Source organism: Halichoeres trimaculatus, unplaced genomic scaffold (assembly GCF_033239565.1).
Source record: "Halichoeres trimaculatus isolate MK-OKI-2021-1 unplaced genomic scaffold, fHalTri1.1 fHalTri1_scaffold_11, whole genome shotgun sequence".
Lineage (NCBI taxonomy): Eukaryota > Metazoa > Chordata > Actinopteri > Labriformes > Labridae > Halichoeres > Halichoeres trimaculatus.
The window spans coordinates 26475571-26496915 of NW_027437189.1; the positions used below are offsets into that span (position 1 = coordinate 26475571).

The 21345-nt window shown below is 39.3% G+C and overlaps 1 protein-coding gene across 3 annotated transcripts; it reads left to right on the plus strand.

Moving 5' to 3' along the window:
- The first annotated feature begins 868 nt into the window (after window positions 1-868).
- Window positions 869-20978, plus strand: ano11 (anoctamin 11). Of its 3 annotated transcripts, XM_074681882.1 has the most exons (25): window positions 869-1005; window positions 1143-1294; window positions 1753-1876; window positions 1961-2154; window positions 2255-2362; window positions 2848-2984; window positions 3070-3127; window positions 3209-3319; window positions 3413-3578; window positions 4814-4904; window positions 5994-6090; window positions 6201-6344; window positions 6938-7075; window positions 8105-8203; window positions 8371-8473; window positions 9541-9652; window positions 9758-9812; window positions 9916-10013; window positions 12640-12776; window positions 12882-13087; window positions 13184-13320; window positions 13549-13639; window positions 13922-14105; window positions 16169-16209; window positions 17304-20978. In XM_074681882.1, the coding sequence occupies exons 2-24, from the start codon at window positions 1163-1165 to the stop codon at window positions 16183-16185; spliced, it is 2739 nt and encodes a 912-aa protein (XP_074537983.1). In that variant the 5' UTR covers window positions 869-1005; window positions 1143-1162; the 3' UTR covers window positions 16186-16209; window positions 17304-20978. The 3 variants fall into 3 exon arrangements, with proteins under 3 accessions (XP_074537983.1, XP_074537984.1, XP_074537982.1); XM_074681883.1 differs by lacking the exon at window positions 16169-16209 and having other exon boundaries at window positions 13922-14053; window positions 17304-20977; XM_074681881.1 differs by lacking the exon at window positions 16169-16209 and having other exon boundaries at window positions 17304-20976.
- Window positions 20979-21345: the final 367 nt, after the last annotated feature.

Genomic DNA, 21345 nt, shown 5'->3' on the forward strand with positions numbered 1-21345 from the left:
TAAGGATAGGGCCACTCGCTGTGGATGAATGTAGTGATTGCTAAATTAATGAGCCTTAAGTGTTGGTACTTATAGCCTTTGACGCAATAAGTTCATCACTAATTACATTCATTTTTACCTTGAAATGTCTGAATTATAGGAGCAAAATAAATAACCATCTGGAAGATGAACTGCCTGTGTGGTAACTTTAAATAGAATAGAATAGAATAGAATAGAAAATACTTTATTTAAATTATTAAATTATTTAATTTATTTAAATGTCAGTAACTTCCCTTATTTACATTGACTAAAACTATGTCTTAAAGTTGTTTTCAAACAGATATCAGGACGGAATTTCCCCTGGAATAATCTGCATGCAACCACAGGACAGGATCAGGAACAAAATATCTTGCTCTGTTTTGTGCTCTGTGGCCACCAAAATAGACTAAAATTACTGATCAAAGCTGCTTTTAATGGATTCACATTTTAATTCATTAATAAAACAAGAAATGATGTCATCTATGAAATAAATCCTTTTAAAAATCAACAAAATTCTTGAAACTGCAATGATGCACAGCAGGAAATAAAGCTTGTGTTGTAAATTATCTTCTAGTATCCTCAATAATTCATGTTAATCGTGTTTATGTTTCACAGCCTATTAAAAGGAATGTGCGAGACCGTGCATATGTACAAGAGAATGCCATAATGACAGAGAGGAGATTCTTCCCCCAAGTGTTATATCCTATAATGATCGTTTCAGAGAGACGGAGAGCTCCGACCACACTCCCCTATTCTCTGCTCTTACATAATTTATGAAGGAGGGTTGAGCGTGGTATATTTCCTCAGCTGAAATGCAGCAGCAGCTGCTGCCTGCATGCTAGGTCCATTACGGTATTCCACAGCTATCCTGGTGTGGGGCAGAGGAGCTTGACGGATACAGAGGCAGGGAGGAGGGAGAGAACAGGGGAGGCACCGAATGCTGCAAATCCAGACTTTAGCAGCTGGGTTGTTTTCACCACAGCAAAGGTACATCATGAAGTGTTTTTGTTTCATTTTCTCTCATTGAAGCATGTCTGATATTTTTCTCCATGAATTACTTTGGTGATCAGTGCAGATTTTCTCCTGCAGTGCACTCATGTGACAGTATTTTTGTCTATTAACAGGACTATTTGTCATCCTCATTATGTTGAGGAAAGGCTTCGAGCTGCAGAAAGGGGACAGAGAGGTGCTCCTGGATCTGGACTATGGTGGTGAAGTACAAAGCACAGACAGCTATGGGAGTCTACAGAATGGGAGCTTCATCCCGCCAAGATACGTAAGCACTGTTTCACTTTATCATACACTGCTGCAGCATGTCTCTCGTTCACACAGAACTCACAGTGACATAAATAACTCTGCAGCTTTGCTCTCCTGCACTGACTTCTCTCAGTGAATCTGTTCCACGGCACTACATTGAAGTGTGAGTGAAGAAGTGTCATTGTCACAATCCTACGAGTCTTTTAATTAAGCGTGACTTTCCTGCACTGAATGCTCCCTCGCAGCCAGTCTGTGAAAGAAGCTCACTGGTCACTTCTCCCCTGATCTCTGGACCCATTATTGCAGAGTGGAGGCTTTTATGATGCTTTGTAATGGCACTAGATTTTACCGTTAAACCTCATTAAAAGGAAATTAACCGAAAAAAAGCAGAGAGCCAACAGAAAGGGGGAGTGTTTTTCCTGTACTTCTAAATAACGGATGCTCATAATAACAACTTATCTGTATTGATGCTTTTAGCTCTCAGCTGCAGTCACTGAGGACATGGATGGTGATGATCCCATTTTTGTCCACTGTGATACAAGAAGCAACCCACCAGTCCCTCAGTTGGGGAATTACTTCAGGGATGGAAGAACAAAAATCGGTAAGCAGCATCAGCAGCTCACTGGCTGATGATCAATCAGGGTATCTTTCAACGGTCTGACTCTTGTGGTCCATCTGGGTGTAGATTTTGTGCTGGTGTGGGAAGTCCGCTCCAGGAGGAAAAGGCGAGGGAAGGGGAAGCGGGATGCGACTGCTGAGGAGGGGGAAGCTGCTCCCACTGAGGAGAGCAGCAGGTCTGAGCGAAGGAAAGCACAGCTGGCTCAGTGGAGGGAGAAGTTTGTGCAGAATCTGGAGAGTGCAGGGTTGCTCATGGAGAAGGTACGCAGATCATATTTGACTTGATGGACTTTACAAGTTCAAAAACACAGCTTTTTTTTTGACGATTTAGTTGTCTCCACCTTCTGTTTGTCCCCCACAGGAGGAAACAGCAAATGAAAAGAAAACAATTCATTTTCTGAAACTCAGCGCTCCTTGGGATGTTTTGGTTTTTTATGCTGAAGAACTCTGCGTGAGAGCTCCGCTGCAGGTTAGTATGATGCTTTATGAAGTGCTGTCAGTAAAAATCGGAAGCATCTAAGAGATCCACAGCTTTCAGACAAGTTAACCTGTTTTCACTTGGCTTTATAAACACCAATAAGTTTTGACCACGAGAAAAATAACCTCTGAACAAATCTGGTTTTTATGGTCCTAGTAACTTAATTAATACTTTTCATCCTTTACCAGATCAATTTTTCCACTATGTTTGACGCTCACAATGCTGCTGAGTTGAATTTTTTAGACAACTCTGTTAATGGGGTTTAATTTTACAAAGCACAATGCTCTGATGAAAATGTTTTAAACACTGCTTTTCTCCTGTTGGATTACTGACAAAGTATTCAAAATTGCCCTATGTAGATGGCAAAATATATTTTTTTTCTTTTATCAACCAACACAAGCTACAGTAACTAAGATATTAAAGCGAGGGATGAAAATGAGGGATTTTCCTTTTAATGGATTATTTTGTGTCTTCAGGCACAGCCAAATCTGGACCTGAACACATCTGCTCGGGTACTAAGTCGACTATGCATACCTAACGTCATGATGGAGTCTGTGCCAAACAGGCCGCTGGACTATTACACATGTGCCTTTCGCAAGTCAAAGATGAACAGGTGAGGTCTGATAAATTGGTTTAGTTAATACCGTCTCATGGCATTAAAAAGTGTTTTTATATGATCGAATATTTCCTCTCCACAGGTTCCTTGACTGTAACGACCATGAAAACTACTTCACTAATACACAGAGACATCGAATTGTGAGTCACAGGGAATTTCTCAACAGCACAGGTAATCTCAAAAAGTTGAATCATGCAGTGAGAGTTTGCATGTTATTCCAGGTTTATGAGATCCTTGGCAGGACAGTGTACGGCAAAAGGAAGAGGGCAGAGGTGGGAGTGGACAGACTTGTGAATGAAGGAGTGTACACAGCAGCTTTCCCCCTGCATGAGGTGAAATATTATTTATCTGCTTTTTAATCTGACATAAAACTTTTGCTGGTTTCTCTTTGGAATAGACAGACAAGTAAGTGTGTTTGCTTTTAGGGCCCCTTTCAACCCCCAAGGTTTGAGACGCGTCCTGAAGAGCTGAACCAGAGGCAGGTTCTCTACCAGTACTGGGCTCGCTGGTTAAAGTGGTTCAAGTACCAGCCACTGGACCACATCCGGGAGTATTTTGGAGAGAAGATTGCATTTTACTTTGCCTGGCTGGGTAAATATTAGTTCTGAATCACATGTTAATTGCTGTGCCTTTTAAATAACTCAGCTTCTTCCTTGTTTTTGGCATTTCTGATACTGAGAAACACAAAAAAATCAATTTAAATTACAAAACAATTAAAAAGTCAATTGATTCATAGGATTCCCCTTTTCTCAATTGTGATACACTTAAATCTTTAATGGTGCTGTCTCTTGTTAGTGAGTAATGGATCCCCATAAGCTTGGCCTAAGATCCCTGAACAAGTATGTACAGTGATTTGAATTAATGCAATAACAGGAATGTTATGTGATGTGAGTATAAAGAGTTATTTTCAACTGTTTAAAAAAAAAAAAACTGCTATTTGAGAATCTTATTGTGAGTTTCTCTCTGTAACTATTTAGAAGCAAATGCTTAAACACATTAAAGTTAAAAGGAGGTTGTGATGTACATTTCCCTTTATGAGTGCTGAGGTAAATTGTTGCTGCAGTAAATTAAATTTCGAAAGGTATTTTGATCAATTCCATACTGTCTAAATCCTCTTTAAGTCCTTTAAACTAGTTTAATTACTTAAGTGCTACTTGTCTCAGGAAGTGAACTTTTGCATGATGACTATCCAGAATGCTGATGTACGGAATGTTTAATTAATCTGCTCATACCTGCTTTATGTCAGCACTTTAGCATTTTTTATTATGACAGTGTTGGGATCCTAATTTTATACTCGAAAGAGATGAGTTGTATTTTCCTCTACGTGTCCATTTTTCTATTTGTGCTTTGAAAGTTAAAGTGTTGTGCCTCTTAAGAGCTTCAATAAATTAATAATGCACCATTTTGTCATACATGTGGCATTCTATATAAAATAGTTTAGACTCCAGCATGGGAAAGCTTTTACTGCTCTCAACATCTGGCTGGTGGTTTTATCTGGGACAGCTCTCCCTGGGCACTGAGAGATCCAGGTTTTACTTTCTAAAATAAACAACTCAAATTGATATTAAGCATGGGAAGTAGAACCATCATATTTTAACAAAGAGAATAGTACAACACATACAAAATTGTGAGAAAAGAATTGAGGAGGAAAAAAACCCTCATACAACTAAACCATCCTCCTCAGCATGAGATAAACATCTCTTCAGTGCTTAACTGACTTCTTTATCAAGGACACCCCCGTATCAAACAGCATTACTGCAGTCTTATTGCACATCCCCCCTGCATCAGCTGGGAGCTGCAGCCTAATGGATCTTTTATCTCTGCAGGTTTCTACACAACCTGGCTGCTGCCAGCTGCAGTGGTGGGAACTCTGGTCTTTGTGTCTGGAGTCATGTCGATGGGAACCAACACACCAGCGTGAGTCCCCTCTCATCATTGAAAATGAGATCAGATTTGCAAATAAAGCTTCTGGTGAAATCTAGCATCTCAAGAATAGAAGAAACAGTGATATAAGTATACTTTATGATAGGCATTAAAATAAAAAAGGAAACCATACTGAGGAAATGAACTTAAGACTATAGTTTACATAACCCACCAAAAGCCTGTGCTGTTGCAGTGCTGAGAGGAGAAGAGTGTGAGAAGTTCTTCCCCTGTGTCTTTAGGAGATACCAGAACGCCCTAGATATAAGGAGTCCCTTCACACTCCTTTACCCAAACTATGCTAAGCAAGCACTGTTTCTAAAACAAATAAGCCCAAACATCAAAGAGAAGCCTGTTCTGCATAAAAAACAAACCCCATCAGGCTTGTCTGTGCCCAGTTTATTTTAAATTATTTAACACCACAGTGAGCTCTGCACTACCCACAGAGTTTTGTGCAATCACTTCTCTTTCAGGGTTTTTAAGCCCCAAGGTGTTTGTCCCCTAATACTGCTTTTCTAAATGTTTAGGATTTAGTATTCTGTCTTTATAGCTTCTTACTGCTTCCAGTGACAGACAATTTATCTCACCAGGTTAGAGAGAATGGAAGATAAGTCAATACCTCAGGAAGGGAAACAGCCCACTGTCTGAGATTCATGATGTTCATTAGTTCACACTTTAGGTTAAAGCCATTGATTGCTTGAGAATAGATGGAGAGCAGTCTGTAGCAACAATAAACTACAGGAGCCTTGTGTGTTTATAGACAATTAGTGCAAAGTAAGCTGCACATCATACAGTTAAAGAAGGAAGTTTATCTAACAGATCCCCTGTGTTTCAGTAACTCACTTTCTATGTGAAAGTGCTTCCAACAAGCTGTAGGAATGTTTTCAACTCCTTACATCCCATCTGCTTTGTCCTTCATTTAACACACTCTGACTTTATACCTATTTTTTAAACATTCAAGGCCACATTTGTCTGTTCTTGTTGATCTGCTGCGCTACCAAAATCAGAATATTTTCCTACTTTGAAAGCTTTAAAGCATGTTGTTTTCTCAGCTGCATCATGTGATCTGTTTATGTTTGTCAACAGGAAGGAAATCTGTGACAGTGGAGCTGAGTACCAGATGTGTCCTCTCTGTAACACATGCAAGGCTTGGAACATGTCTGAAATCTGCACAATGGCCAAAGTAATGCAACGTCAAGTTATTTCACAGGAGCACAACCAAGTTTTTATCAGCAGATATTCAGCTTTGCTAGTTTGCTTTATAATGATCTACTGTTCATTCTGTGTTTGCAGATGGGTTACCTCTTCGACCACCCAGGCACTGTCCTCTTCAGCGTGTTCATGTCCTTCTGGGCCGTAACCTTCCTGGAGTACTGGAAGCGGAAAATGGCCACCCTGGCCCACCACTGGGACTGCATGGACTTTCATGAAGAAGAGGTTGCTCAAACATTTTTGTTTGCTTTAAGTATAATAATGAACTTACTAAACTTGGTTTGAGATGTTACGAGTAAGGCTAGACATTTTTTTTTACTGCCTTTGTTAAGTAAATAAATGCTAATTTACCATTAAATAATACATTAGTTTAAGAAAGAAATAGTGGCTCAAGTGCTTGATAAAGAATTTTAAGAAGTTGTAATATACTTTTACATATTTCTGAAAATGATGGACGTCAAAGCCAAACATGGGCAAAATTTTAGATTTTGAGATAGACAATTGTAGAAGTAATCCCAGGATGATACTGCAGCCAGCTCTGGAAGGCCTATGAGAAATATGTGTGAGGGACACGAGACCTACTCAGTTTGTGAGCGTAACAGCCCCTCTTATCTTTGAACACAGGCAAAGATACACAACATTAAGACTTTATACTTTGTAAAATTCAGCCAGCTTCAATGAAAAACATGAATTACTTTTATTGTTCTATTCAGGAAATGAGTCAGGTGAATTGTGAAGAACCTACTGTTTACCCTTTGTTTTGTAGACCTGGGCTGTCTTTGTCCACTGATACTGATGTCATGGCTGTGTTTCCTCAGGAGCGTCCCCGGCCGGAGTTTGCAGCAATGGCCCCAACAATGGAGCAGAATCCAGTGACTGGGGTCAAAGAGCCGTACTTTCCAGAGAAGACCAGGTTGTCCCGCATGTTCACTGGCTCCATGGTCATCATAATGATGGTGAGACAACATCTTAAAGTGTTTTAAAAGGACAGTGTGGGAATTATGGACCTATTGCCAGATTAACCAGCGTAAATTAGATGATACTTGCTTTGTATGTTTTCATTGAGAATACATAACACTTGCATTTTTATTTCCTTACAAAAAGCAATCGACTTCTAACAAAATTAAGTTTGCATTTAATTTCATCATGTTTTAGTGAAGCCTTCTCATTTTATGTGAATGTTTAAACATATTTTGATTTTAATCCATGATCTTGTCAGATTCCACACCAATATGAACAAACTTATTCCACTTTTCTTCTTACAGTCTTTACTTCTTTCTTTTTAGTTAAAGTAAACAAAATTTGTATTTTTCAAACTTTTACTTTTGTGATCCTGAAAAGGAGGAGGTGAGTTTTACCTTTTTTTTTGCTTTTCTGATGCTTTAGACTGTGGTAATTAATCCCTTCTCAAATAATGAATTCAGGCCTGGATCAGAGCTGATTTTCTAACTCGTTTATTCTGACTGGATCAGAAAATCTCACTCCTCTCATACTGTCACTTTGCAGCCCCTGAAGCGATGCCACAAAGAGTGAGGGGCAGATTTCAGACAGAGCACAACTCTGTAGAGACCTAGATGACAAGTTGGCAGAGAATGACTTCAGTCTTCTTAGTCCCCATGTCATTAGATCCTGACTTTCTTCTGCCAAAAACTGTTTGATGGCACAGACTCATCAGTGTTAGCATCAACAATATCATTCACCCCCATAATTCAATATTATGTCATCCCAGGAGCGATCAGACCCCAGACAATCCAGGTTATTGCCTTGTGAACATGAACCACGTTTACACTGTTCAAGACAAATGCAGACTTGACAATAACCCCATTTTCATACAAATAACACTACACCAGGATTTGCAGATCCAGACCTCTATGCCAAACTAATGAACCACAAAGTCTCTTTTCAGACCAGCTTCAAGACATTTGATGACTCGGTCCCTGGAATTCACTTGTTCTCACTCTCTATCCTCGTGTGTTTCCTCTCAGCTTTCTGTGGTGATGATCTTCCTGGTGACGGTGGTCATGTGCCGTGGCATCATCAGCATAATGATGTTCCATACAGGGAGCCCCGTCTTACGTACTGAGGTATAACAAAGCTACACAGGGCAGATTTTATCTTCATCTTAATGATTCACCCCTTGAATGACTCCTACATGCTCCTTGGTTATAAATCACCTTCTTTTACATACCTGTTCCCCTGTTCGGTGCGCATGCCTTGCTTTCATACACGCATTTGATTTTTTTCTCCTCAGGCAGGGACGATAGCAAACATCTCCAGCAGTATTGTGAATCTGGGCCTCATTCTTTTGATGGGCCGGGTCTATACTGCATTAGCTGAGCAGCTCACTAAATGGGGTAAGGATCAATACCGCTCCCTGACACCTCAAACTTCAATAAGTTATTCAGGTATCTGCCTGGACCAGGATCCTTATGAACTATTAGAGGGATTATCAGTCTACGTCATCATAAAGAGGCGCATGCATCTTCACTGCAGAAGCAGCATTTAGCTCCATTCATTTGTATGAGTTAGCGTTTTTTAAACACTAAATTCAACCTGTTAGAAACATAAAAATGCACAGTTGTTTTAGAAACAATACTATACAACAGAGGCAACGTCTATCAAGTTTTGACCGTCACAGAGCAACCGATGTTTTGGAGTTAATAGCGACCATGTTAACTGGTGACTCTCATCTGACTGTATCAGTGATTAACGGCCGAGAGTCACCAGTTAACAGGGTCACACTTTACACTGAAACACCAGCGACGTCTGCAGATAAAAAAATAACTCTGGAAGTAGTTTTCTGGTTCTTTTATTATGAACCAGGTCTCAGACTCAGCAGTCTGAGTGCTTTTTTGGTCTGGGAGGGTTTCTGATTTATCGTTTGTGTATCCAGAGAATGATGCAATTTTTTTTTTTTTTTTTTCAAAGAATCAAAGTCAACAGATAGTTTACTAAATCGTTTTTATTGCAAGAAATTTTGTCCACCTTTCACTTCGATCATTAAATGTGCTTTGAAGAAAGTAAGTTTATCCTACATCGTTTTCTAGGTGTCCATTATCACCTTTAAACGGACACCCTGCAGCCAATCAGAATCGAGTATTCACCCAGACCATGGTGTAAAAACAAATAATCCCTCTATAGCTGAGGGTCTTCAAAGAATGTCCTTTGCAAACCCTACAGGTGGACATGTTAATAGATACACAAACAAAAACAAAGTATAATTTTATTTAGTTGCTTAGAATCAGTGACGTACTTCTGGTATAAAAAACAGGAAACTGTATAAAGACGCGGGAAATCAAATTTTTTTATTGACCTATCTTCAAAAGTAATCTAATGATTCTTTGTGTATAACCAGCTAACTTACCTGGAAGACTGTAATCCATTTAAGTTGAAAACTGTGTCAATGCTTTATCTGTTCCAGAGATGCACAGAACACAAACTCAGTATGACAACGCCTTCATCTTCAAGGTATTCATCTTCCAGTTTGTCAACTTCTACTCGTCTCCTTTCTACGTGGCTTTCTTTAAAGGAAGGTGAGACTTGAATCAGTCCTCAAAGACTCACATAATTCATGAGTAATAAAGAGGATTCTGTACCACTTATTGTTTTTCATGTTTCTCATTTCTCTGTGTGAATAGGTTTGTTGGTTACCCCACCAACTATGGGACTTTGTTTGGAATGAGAAATGAAGATGTGAGTCTAACTTTGTAAAAAATTTAACATGTCACATTTTTTATCCACCTCCATGTAAATTGTTCCTCTCCTCTGTATCATGTGCATCTTAAACTCTTCACAGTGTGGTCCTGGAGGTTGCCTCATTGAACTGGCAGAGCAACTCTTCATCATCATGGTGGGAAAGCAACTCATCAACAACATTCAGGAATTCATTATCCCGTGAGACTTGCATGTTTTCTTTGAGAAATTAAGAGTCATTAATGCTGCCATCTTTTCATGTCGGTGCAGTATTTTCTTCATATGCAACAAAAGACAAATGTATGAGGCTATACTCAAACCATCCTTCTTCTCTGGGGGTTTGAAAACATCTTTATCAAGAGACTATTGTTTCACCAGACAGGAGCAGAATCTGTTTAACAAATCATCAGCTTAACAGCTTTATGATAAAGACATATTACTGAATGAGAATGAAGAACTGGTATGACACAGGCATGTGTCATTTATGGAAAAATTGGAAATCAGAAAAAGTCCCTATAATTGCATAGTCACTTTTTTTGGTTGATTTCTAAAGTGTTGCATCAGACTGCTTTCTACCTGATTGCAGCTCCATTAGTTTGGTGCAGTAAAGCTCATCACTATAACTCTGCAGCACTGGCACAGTCAGTAAGTGTGTGTATGCGTGTGTGTGTGCGTGTGTCTCCAGACAACAGGGCAGAGTCTGGACTGCAGCAGGGTGATGCAGACAGGTAGCTTTTATGGAAAATTACAAGTGACTCTGAGTTTTAACAGCTGGTGGAACTGTGATGCATTCTTTGTCATATTTCATATTTCAGACTTACTTTTAGTCTGACTGTCCTGGAATAATGGACCTTTGAGGGTTAGTTATATGAGGCTGTTCAGCTTGGCAGAGCTGAAATCAGGTTCTGATGAATACCTCAAAAGAACCTACACCTGAGGGTGTCCCACAGGCGTCCTACGTGAATAAACTACCCACAGGCGAACTTATTCTAACTCTGGCATTGACGAGGTGTCCTTTGGGTTTTGAGAAAACTGTGGATGTTGTGCTTTTCTTGTTGGATATGAAAAGATGGCTGTCACAGCTGGGTAAGATCTATTCATTTTTGATAATAGGGAAGTAATCTAGTTTAACTTTTAGGCTGGTAGTTTAAGATGCTATGAGCAGAATCTATTTAAATTGGACTGCCTCGCCACCTTCTGGCCCGAAATCTCACACACAGTGTTTAAATTCCTTTAGTGAGATGTGTGTTTGTTTTTGAATTAAATGGAGATCAGATCAAAACAAGTTTCCTTTGTTCAAGAAAACCTTTTATTGGATACAATGTGCCTGGGTCAGGTATTTGTCAGTACAGTTATGTAGCGCTACAGTGTGAAACATAACCTCAAGCAAACGTTGTAGTAGCCTGCTATATGTAGCGCTATTGGCAGCCCAGTGCTCTGACGTATCTCTTTGGGATAAATAACGTGACATAAAGCAAACTCTGGCAGTTTGTAAGTACTCTAGTGGTTGTTGTTGTCAGTGGCTGTCTATTTTTAGTGTAGCTCGCAGCCCGGTGCTCTGGTACATGTCCAGAATGTATAACGTTAGTGAATCCTGGTTAGCTATGTCCTGCCAGTCATCTACCAAGCAGAGCTAACATAACCTCACTCTTCATTTTATCGATAGACACTCAAGTTTGTACAGACTAGTGCAGTATAACTGTGGGTTGGGATGAACATTACCACAAACAGCTTAGCCGCTGTGTTAGCCTTTAGCCCATGTGCTATCATTCTCCTGTTTAGCTTTCTTCTGCTCTTCTGTCCTTTTTCTGTCAAACAGTTAGGCTCCTGTGTCCACCATCACTATAAAATTAATCACAGAAATCGTTTTCAGCAGAGAAAAACACAGATCTCTCTTCTCAGAGACTTAGACCTGCCCTAGATCAACCCAGACCTGCGCGACCTGATCAAGAAGCTAAGAAGTAGCTTCAGACCATCAAACCGTCAGTTTGGTCTCATCAGGCTGTCTTGAAAATATCAAACATGTTTACATCTTCGGAATCAGAACTGTGTCTTAGATACTGTCTGCGCCCCTGCATTGTAAAGTTTTCTTGCCTCACTACAAAGCATCGTTTGATCAGGTTTATGTCAGTCCCTGTTTTTTGCACCACTTCCTTGAAAGAGCACATTAGATTTACAAAATAACATTAGGTGGTTGGTGTTGGTTCCGCTGGCACAGATAGTCTTCTTCAGGATCCTGTACGAAGTACGGCACCATTATTTTAATGTCTCACAGCTTGTGCTCCAAGGAGGGGAATATCTGTGACATTTCCTGTAATGTGCGTGATGCAACAGTGTTTCAAAGCAATCAAACCTCCAACTCTTGTAATCTGATCCCTACCAGCGGTCATTAGAGATGCTTTAGCTTTAACATCTGATAGAAAGATCTACTTTGAGCAGCTCTGCCTGTTACAGTGCTGTGTATGAGTCGATATAAAGCAGTTGTGCTGTTGTGTTTTCCTTTCTTCGATTGTCTTTAGGCTGAGATGACAAAGATTGATGGTTGTTGTGTTGCAACTCAAGTGTTGGTTGCATTTTTGAACAAGGTGAAATGTTATTATTTATTCATCTGCATCAGTGTTTTTTTCTCCCTTCTGACTGAAAAGATACAACTATGCATTATTTTTTTCAATGGATCCTTAAAAAACAAAAATTCCAGCTATAAGGCCTTTTTTCCTGTAGAAAGCTTAATTTCTGACCTTCCTGTGTCTAATTTAAACTTCTTTTTATAACTCTTACCCAATTTTTTTTCTTATATTTAGCCCTAGCTGTCTCTGTGCCCTGACAGGAAAGTGAAGGCCTGGCAGCAGAAAAGAAGTTTGGCCAAAGTTTTGGGGAATAAAACATCACATGAGCCCAGACGCTGGGAGGAGGACTACCAGCTAGTAGAGTGTGAAGGCCTGTTTGAAGAGTACCTGGAAATGGGTAGGCTTCCTTCTTTTGAATTCATCAATAATGCTATGATGAAATAAAACTTTTAGAGCACGAAGAAAACTATATTTTTGTTTAAATTTTCTTTTCATTCTGCAGTGCTTCAGTTTGGGTTTATCACCATCTTTGTGGCAGCATTTCCTCTTGCTCCGCTCTTCGCTCTCCTCAACAACTGGGTAGAAATCCGTCTGGATGCTCACAAGTTTGTGTGTGAGTACCGCCGGCCAGTGGCTGAGCGTGCCCAGAACATTGGGGTCTGGTTTAACATTCTGGAGGCTCTGTCGCACCTGTCCGTCATCGCCAACGTGAGTGGATTCAAAAATCCCCCCACACCAGACATCGGACATTAACCTCTTTTGTAAAATATCATCTTTTGTTGTTCCTCTTTTTGCTTTCCACAGGCTTTCCTGATTGCCTTCACGTCAGACTTTTTGCCTCGCCTGCTCTATCAGTACAAATTCGATAACGACCTTAACGGATACATCAACTTTACTCTGGCTTATGCTCCCCTTAACTTCACAGCCTTCCCTTTGTGCAGGTACAGACTGTGTTGATCGTCTTTACGCCTGCAGTTGAAGGATCATATTTCCATAACCTGTGAGCTGAATATTTTTAGGCACAGTCCCCTGACTTCAGACCCCAGATTTATCAACAGAGAGAAGCAATGCAAATGTTTCCCCATTATTCATTTCTCAAGTGTTACTGCTGCATATCAAGTTTCCAACCATGATCTGAAATAACTCTGTTTTGTTTTCTTTCCCTGAAGATATAAAGCGTACAGAGACAACGATGGAAACTACACACTGTTCTACTGGGAGCTTCTTGCTGTCAGACTTGGTTTTATCATTGCATTTGAGGTATGAAGTGAGTTGCTGTCTCTCGTGTTCATTGTAACGCCCACATTTTACTAATTTTTATTTTGAATCCACACCTTTCCCTTATTGACCCATTCTCACTACCCTTAACATTCTGCTCTGTTAATTTATTTTATATTCCTTATTTCTTTCTGCCTTTTTTCTTTCACCTTCCGCTTCTTTGTCTACTCTGACTTCAAACCAGACTTTCTGACAGGAGAAGCAGTTTTTATTCGATCCAATGAGGAGCCTAAATTTCTCTACCTTGATTTTTTTTTTTCCCAGCATGTGGTTTTCTTTGTGCTGCGCGCCATTGACTGGATCGTCCCTGATGTCCCAGAATCCCTGGAACTAAAGATCAAGAGGGAGCGCTACCTGGCCAAACAGGCTCTGGCAGAAAACCAGGAGGCTCTGTTGGTGAGTCGAGGCCAGGGTGCCACTCGTGCCTCACCTGGCAGCTCCAGTCCAGGTCAGTAGAACATGGGACACACACACAAACGTGCATTTCCAGGAAAAAAAACAAAACAAAAAAAACTCTTGAATTCTGCAAAAAGGTATGCAGGACAGTGACTTAGGGCTCTTACTGTGAGATATTCAATGTATAAATGACAAGTTTTAGGCCTTGAATCCTACCACTGCATTTAAGCATCTCAGTGACAACGTTAGGAGCAAGGAGCGATGTCTTAAAAGAATTTCAAAGCACGACTCTAAATGAATAATTAGAAGAAAAAAGCACTTCTGTATATTCAAGATTGAAGAGATTTTCCTATGAATCAGTAACTGCATTTAGCAGCTTTATATCTGAAGAAGTGGATCTCTTTGAAGTGGAAAGATATCCTCAACCAAAGCATTCCGGGGGATTAAGATGTCACAATATTTTCAGATTGACTTAATTCCTTTGGCTCTATAGACCACATGTTTCTTCCAGATGGACCTCAAGTCTTTTACCTGAAGTCCAACAATCTTTGTGCAGACGTTTACATCACTGTTTAGACTGTGCTTGTCCTTCACAGATTATCTAGTCAACCTGAAAGTAAAAAAATAACGTTTGTTTTGGTTAAAAGTTAGATATAATGTTTCGGGACATTAAGATAGTATAGTGTGTATTTTTTAATTTATTTCAGTCAGAAGTTGTGCCTGAATATTGTTTCTCTCTACTCTTCTCTTGTCTCTGTATTCTACATGAATGACTCTGGTTTAGGGCCAAAAACAGTTCCTGCTTAACGTAGTTTTTGCAATTAAATTCAGCGCTTTTAATATATTATCTATCATGTGTTAAGTGAGCTGCGTTAAACATTGCTGAGACCAACATTCAAGTATTAGGAGAGAAGAATTTCAGTCCACTATCGTCTATCACCCAGAAAATGAAACTTAGATGAGTCTAGCAGCGCCTGTTATTACAGCTTCTCTCCCTCATTAGGTAATGTTCATCTGTTTAAATAAACCACTGGTGTACGTTTTAAGTAAATAAATCTAGTGGAGTGCTGGTTTGACGGAAAAGTACGTGAGTCAGTCAAGAGGAGACCAGCAGAGGGGGTTGATCTGAGAGTCAGGAAATTATTTGCAAGCCATGAGTTTTTCCATTACCTTGCAAAAAAAAAAAAAAAATGCTACTACAACTGATTTAACCCTGACTACCAGCTTACAGGATAATGGAGACAAACAGTAAAAGAAAGAGCTTTAAAGCTGTCCAGAAAATAAATATTCCTTTGTTGAGGGCAAAGGAAGACATTTTCAGCTGTATTCCTCTCTAGAACAACCTCGAAAAGCTGATGGGGTCTTATAAACTGGTGCAATTTGTATTCAGGATATTACGGTTATTCCTTAGTTTTTGTCACATTCAGGCTCAGGTTGTTATTGTTGCAACCATAAAACAAAAGAGGTTAACACAAAAGCTGCTCAAGGCTCTTAATGATAGCAACAGACAGAAAGAAAATCTGCTTGCTCCACGTTCACAGCCTTCCCTCCAAATGTTTGAGGCCCTACAGTTTGTTGTCCTTTAATTGTTTCCATCCAGCAGCAGTGTTTGCAGGTTGCAGACTGTGTTAAACCTGTCATCGAGCCTGCTGAGGCCCATAAAAAAATTCCAGATTTTTAAAGGCTCTTAAAAGTTCACCCACCCATGAGCACACCTCCACTGAGCATTTTCAAAGCACCTGTGGCTCAATCTGCTGTTGTAAATTTGCTACACTGCACGCAACATGATCATTACAGGTAATCTGTGTGGGATCTGAGCCAAATATGTCAGTCTGAGGATCATCTGATTACATCCATAGATGTTGTCGGCTGATGTGTTTGACATACTTTATCATTTCCTCCATCAGCACTGCCGTTGATGTGTCACTTAAAGTTACGACAGAGATGATCTCACTGGAATGAAACGCCATTACATCTGGATGTTTCACTCAAATTCAAAGTTTTTTTTTAACATTAATGCACAAATAGTCCTTAACAGTGTATTTTCATCCCCGTTTGTGTGTGTGTGTGTGTCCCTGTGCTCTGACCCGTGCTGTTGTCATGTGTCGCATGTAGTGGATGTTGCTGGATGAGGGCAGATGAGTTCAGCACAACAAGTAAGTCAGTGACATTCTCAAGAAGGATGTCAGTATTCAGATCATTCTGGGGCATTTGATCTGAATAAGTGAATTCAGTTCTTCAGTTTATAAACAATGTATATTGTAAAATATATTTGTAACATTAAACTCACATTATGAGGAATATTTGACAAATAAAGCAAACATTAAAAACTACATTTATAAAAGGCCAAGTCACTCTTTTTACCTTTATTTCATGTCAAACAACCCACAGTTGTCGCCTATTGATAATTTTGATGGAAAACAGATTTATTTTCACAATTTTTTTGTATGAAGTGTTTGTTGTCAGTGTACTTTTTTGTTATCATTGTATGATGCCACTCATGAGAGGAAAAAGTACTGAGTTACCTTTCATCCCTCTAAACATCTTTAAACCAGAAATAGTAACAAAGTTTTAAATAAAACTGCAGCTTTGCAAACATGATCAATTATTTAGTGGCTGGACAAAGAAGCTGGATATGGGACACGGTTCGCTTGCTTTGCATAAAAAGATCAGTTTTTACAGGTTTGCTACAGGAGTGCTAAAATTAGAAATCTGCAAGATTCAGTTAGGCTGTATCCTGTTTCTGTTTTAATCCAGAACGATTAGTAGCACATAACTTCTCCTGAACAATAAAGCTGTGACTCTGATGTTTTATTTAATGTTTGAAGTTACACAGTAAAGCTCCAAATGTAAATGACTTTGGTAGGGAGAAACCCAGCCAGGCTTTACTCCAAGCTAGGCTAATCGACTCCAGCTTCAGACTGTCAGACATGACTCAACATCCATTTTTAACTCTTATTCTCTTAATAGTATGTAAACAAGCATGTTCCTCCAACCTGTTATTTGCATGAACAGTACGTTTGGTTGCCAGCCTGCCTTTTTAAACCTGTGTAAGCCATAGAAAAGTAATCCGGTAGCAGCCAGCTGTGATTCAGTAGCATGTTGTAACAAAGATTGTGTGTGTCAGCTTTTCTCCCCTCTCCTTATCTCTTATAGTAATCAGTCTGACAGAACTCACTCTCTCCTCTGTCTGTCTGCTCCGTCTTCATTCCTTCCATGTTCAAACTCAACTGCGCTACCTTCCCTGAAGCAAGCGACGCGTCCTTTAGAAACATGAGTTAAGACTCCTGCATGGGAAGCGATGGGTTTGAGAGGAGAACAGGAGGACCGAGGAGACATCTTTACACCTGTGATATGAAAAATGAACTTTCAACATTGAGGAATACATCTCTGCAGCCTTTCTTTTTCTTTTTCTTTTTGTTTGTTTTAGGTTTTTTTGTTGTGTGTTTTTGGACAAATATGCAGTAGACATTTAAAAGACAATGTGTGATGGAGACAAAACTTCTCAAAACTACCTACTCTGTTGTCTGGAACGCATGGTTTCTGAGTATCTGCAGGCTGATGCATTAAAAGGACAGAGACTTCAGTTTGCACTTGGACATTTTCATACCTCTGAAAGTTTAGCACACAATAGCAGCTTGACCTAAGTTTGAACTTATCAATGCCAAACTAGCACCAAAAGTATGCTTCATAAGTCTGCATGTAGGTGACATCTCTATCAAACCACCCAGCTCCAAACGTTTTACAGTTGAAAATTAAATTTGAGGGAAAATTTTGAAAAGCACTGGCCCAACTGCAACAAAAAAGCACAATAAAAAAAAGATTAAAGCACATCTATACTACAAAGTGGACAGGCTAACTGGTTTTGGTGGAGATTATAACAAACCTGATGTGTGAAGCAGTGTGTCTGACCTGCCTAAATCTGATTTAATATGAACACAGAGTCAGTGCTGTTAGATTAATGTTGTTTGTTTTAAGGACACAGGTGAGGAACTTGATCCCTGAAAAGAGTCCGGTTTTAAAGCCCTACAGGTCTTCATGTACTCGTTTTAATGCGGCATACAGTTTTACTCCAGGATCCCGTGAGTGTGTTTTTTGGGTGTGTTTTCACCGCAGGGTTCACTTCTGACAGCACACAACCACACCCATCAGGTGAAGGTGTGGTGCAAGAGGGAAACCCTAAATGATACTGTTATTTAGTCTGCTATTGGTTAACTCTTCAAACAACAACAAAACATAATTCTATGATAGTTTGAAGCCGACACTTGTGGCTTTACTGAGTCAGAGCTGTCAATCATGATGTCACACCCCCTCTTTTTAAAATCAAATAACTGGTCAAAACTCAGCTCCTTTGAAAACTGAACACTTGCTCATAAAACAGCATGATACGGCCTTACTGGTACAACAGAAAGCATGTTTGAGATGCATTCATTTGACAAGCATCTTCATATTCTAGTTTGTCCCATGTTACATTTGTTATAATGGAGAGATATGCTTTTATTCAGCAGCCATTCACCAGGGGGAGCTCTAAAGGTTCTGGCTTCACTTGAGGTAGCTGTTGTGCTTTACATGAGTCCATTGTCGAACCTTAATGCTTGATCCTGTAGTTTAAAAGCTTTAAAGGTGGAGAAAGTACTTCATAGTGTCCAGGACTGGAAATTAAACCTCATCGGTAAAAAAATTGTGAGTAACATCAGTGTTTTCCCTAAAATACTGCCTCTGCACTGAATTGATTAACAATCATAAAAATAGATTGTTTTTGCATTCTTACGGATGTTAAATTAAGCAGAGATTGTAAATTTGAGTGTAGCACACACAATATTTATAACTAAATTATATTATATGTATTGATTTATGGCATGTCCAGGTCTCTATGACAACACCATGCCAGCTGACAAAGATTAGAAGTGAGAAGAGAGATCTGTGTTTCTCTCTGCTGAAGACGATTTCTGTGATTCTTTTTGTAGTGATGGTGGACACTGGAGTGTAACTGTCGAATGCAAAAAGGACAGAAGAGCAGCAGAAAGCTTAAAGGAAGGGTTATGAGTGCACAAGCTAAAGGCTAAGACACAAGCTAAAGGTTAACACAGGCTAAACTGTTTGTGATTATGTTCATTCCAACCCACAGTCAGCAGTTATTCTGCAGTGGTCTGTTCAAACTTGAGAGTCTATCAATAAAATGAAGAGTGAAGTTACGTTAGCTCTGCCTCGTAGATGACTGGCAGGACATAACCAGGATTTACTAACATTAGACATTACAGACATGGACTGCCGATAGCACTACATGTAGCCGGCTACTACAATGTTTGCTTGTTGACACATTTCAAACTGTATCACTATGTAACTGTACTGATAATAATACCTTACTCTGGCACATTGTATTCAGTAAAAAGTTGTCTTGAACAAAAAAAGAAAAAAAAAATGTTGTGATCTAATCTCCATTTACTTCCAAAACAAACACACACCTTGCTAAAAGAAATTTACGATAGTGTGGGCCAGAAGGTGGCAAGGCAGTCCATTTAAAACAGATCCTCCTCAGAGCATCTTTAAAGAAATTCCCCTTAATCCCAAAATAATGTGCTTCCTTTGGCAGCTAGATGACATATTGAAATTAAAGTGAAATAATGTAAGATGAAGCTTCTTAATGTAATGTGTATTCAAGCTGATGAAAGTTTGGAATATATACAAATGTGAAATACAAATTTTGATATTGAGAGAGGAAAGCCATTTGGCAAATTTTTGGGACGAAGTGAAAGTTTCTGTGTTCCCATGTGCACTTTAAATTTACAAACCAGAGTTTTCTGTTAAAGCATCCGCAGCCTGATGTCATCATCATCAGGGTCATTTTCTCAGGCTCAGGCAGCAGATGACGTTTAACAGCCTGTTTCAGGCTGTGAAGTATTTTCTCCACCTAACAACTGAACCTTGTGTTTGAATTGTTTTGATTTGCTGACGGATACGTTCAAACATGTACTTCTGTCTGCACTGTATTATCTGTTAATACAAATATATATATACTGTTTATGTTTGGTGTTGATGAAAGATGTGAATGTCAGTGTTTTATACTAAAATGCTCAGCAGACTCACGTGATGTAATTCTGCTGTACTGTGATGTCAACAGAAGTGAAACAATGTCCTAATATAGAATATATTTTGTGTTTGAGCTGTTTTAGACTTTTAGAGCAAAATAAATTTAGTTTGATGAATGCAGAAGCCTCCCTGGCATGGGATATAACGTGTCCTGTGGAATTGTACTCCGTCTTTGTTGCACAGTTAGACATTATGTTTTTGTTTTTTTGTTGTTCAATTTATCCTCCCCATTTCTTCTCTCTCCCCTCCCCCTTCAGGATGTAACCTTCTCCAAACAGCAGGGACCTTCAGACAGGTACAGAAGAAGCTGATTTATTAGGAGTCAGAAACAGACAGGTGTGCACTGATGATTTTTTCCTTCCTCCTCCTCCCCTTACAAACTGTGTGGCCGTGGGCTACTCCTGACTAAAGTTTTAGTTTCCAATCTTCCTCCTCACTCATTCTTCACAGTTCTTAGTGCTCTCCTCCCTTCTGTTTCTCATATTTCACCTTCAATATTCTTATTTTAAATATACACTCTCTCTTCCTCTCCCTCACGCGTCTCTCTCTTGGCTGCATTCATCTGCTGATTGTTATGATTGCTGTGCGTTCCTCTGCCATGGCCTGCAGGAGGAGTGAGTTAGTACATGTCAGCGAGCACAGGTATGCGCTGTGGACACCGGCTGGCTCACTCAACCACTACTGGAGTGGGAAAGGAGAAGTATGCACTCCACATAAGCCACAAGGTAACGATGCAAACAACATGCTGCAACACAATGTGGTAAAGACACTCATCTGGGTAACAAAATAATAACACACCTTTGAGACAAAACATGTTTGTTTTACATTTTGGGTGCGACTTATTTATTTCTGATTGATGTGATGTGATTGACATTAACACTCCTGGTGAATTGATATTAATAAGAATGTTTTCAGAATTGCTATGCTGTGTACAATATGAGATAAATTGTAATCATACTGTTATTGTGCAGTATGATCATCTTACCAGGGCACAATCATGGTGAGTAATGATGAGGAATTATCTTTAAAACGTACCTATGCACGTTTTTAATCAAATAAAGAATAAAATAATAAGAAAAATTTTAAATTTAATGACAACGTTCTTTATAACGTCATTATGTTCTTTCAAAGTAAACTCTAAAGAAATACAGTAGGCATAATCTGTCTCCTTTTTCATTAACATAAATTATTCAGTTTCAATA

What these genes read in the sequence shown, in the direction of transcription:
- ano11 (XM_074681881.1), top strand. Translation starts at nt 1,163, where the DNA reads ATGTTGAGGAAAGGCTTCGAGCTGCAGAAAGGGGACAGAGAGGTGCTC. An exon ending in ATACACAGAGACATCGAATT is followed by an intron (nt 3,128 to 3,208) that starts GTGAGTCACAGG and finishes ATGTTATTCCAG; the next exon opens with GTTTATGAGATCCTTGGCAG. An exon ending in ACAGCCTTCCCTTTGTGCAG is followed by an intron (nt 13,321 to 13,548) that starts GTACAGACTGTG and finishes CTTTCCCTGAAG; the next exon opens with ATATAAAGCGTACAGAGACA.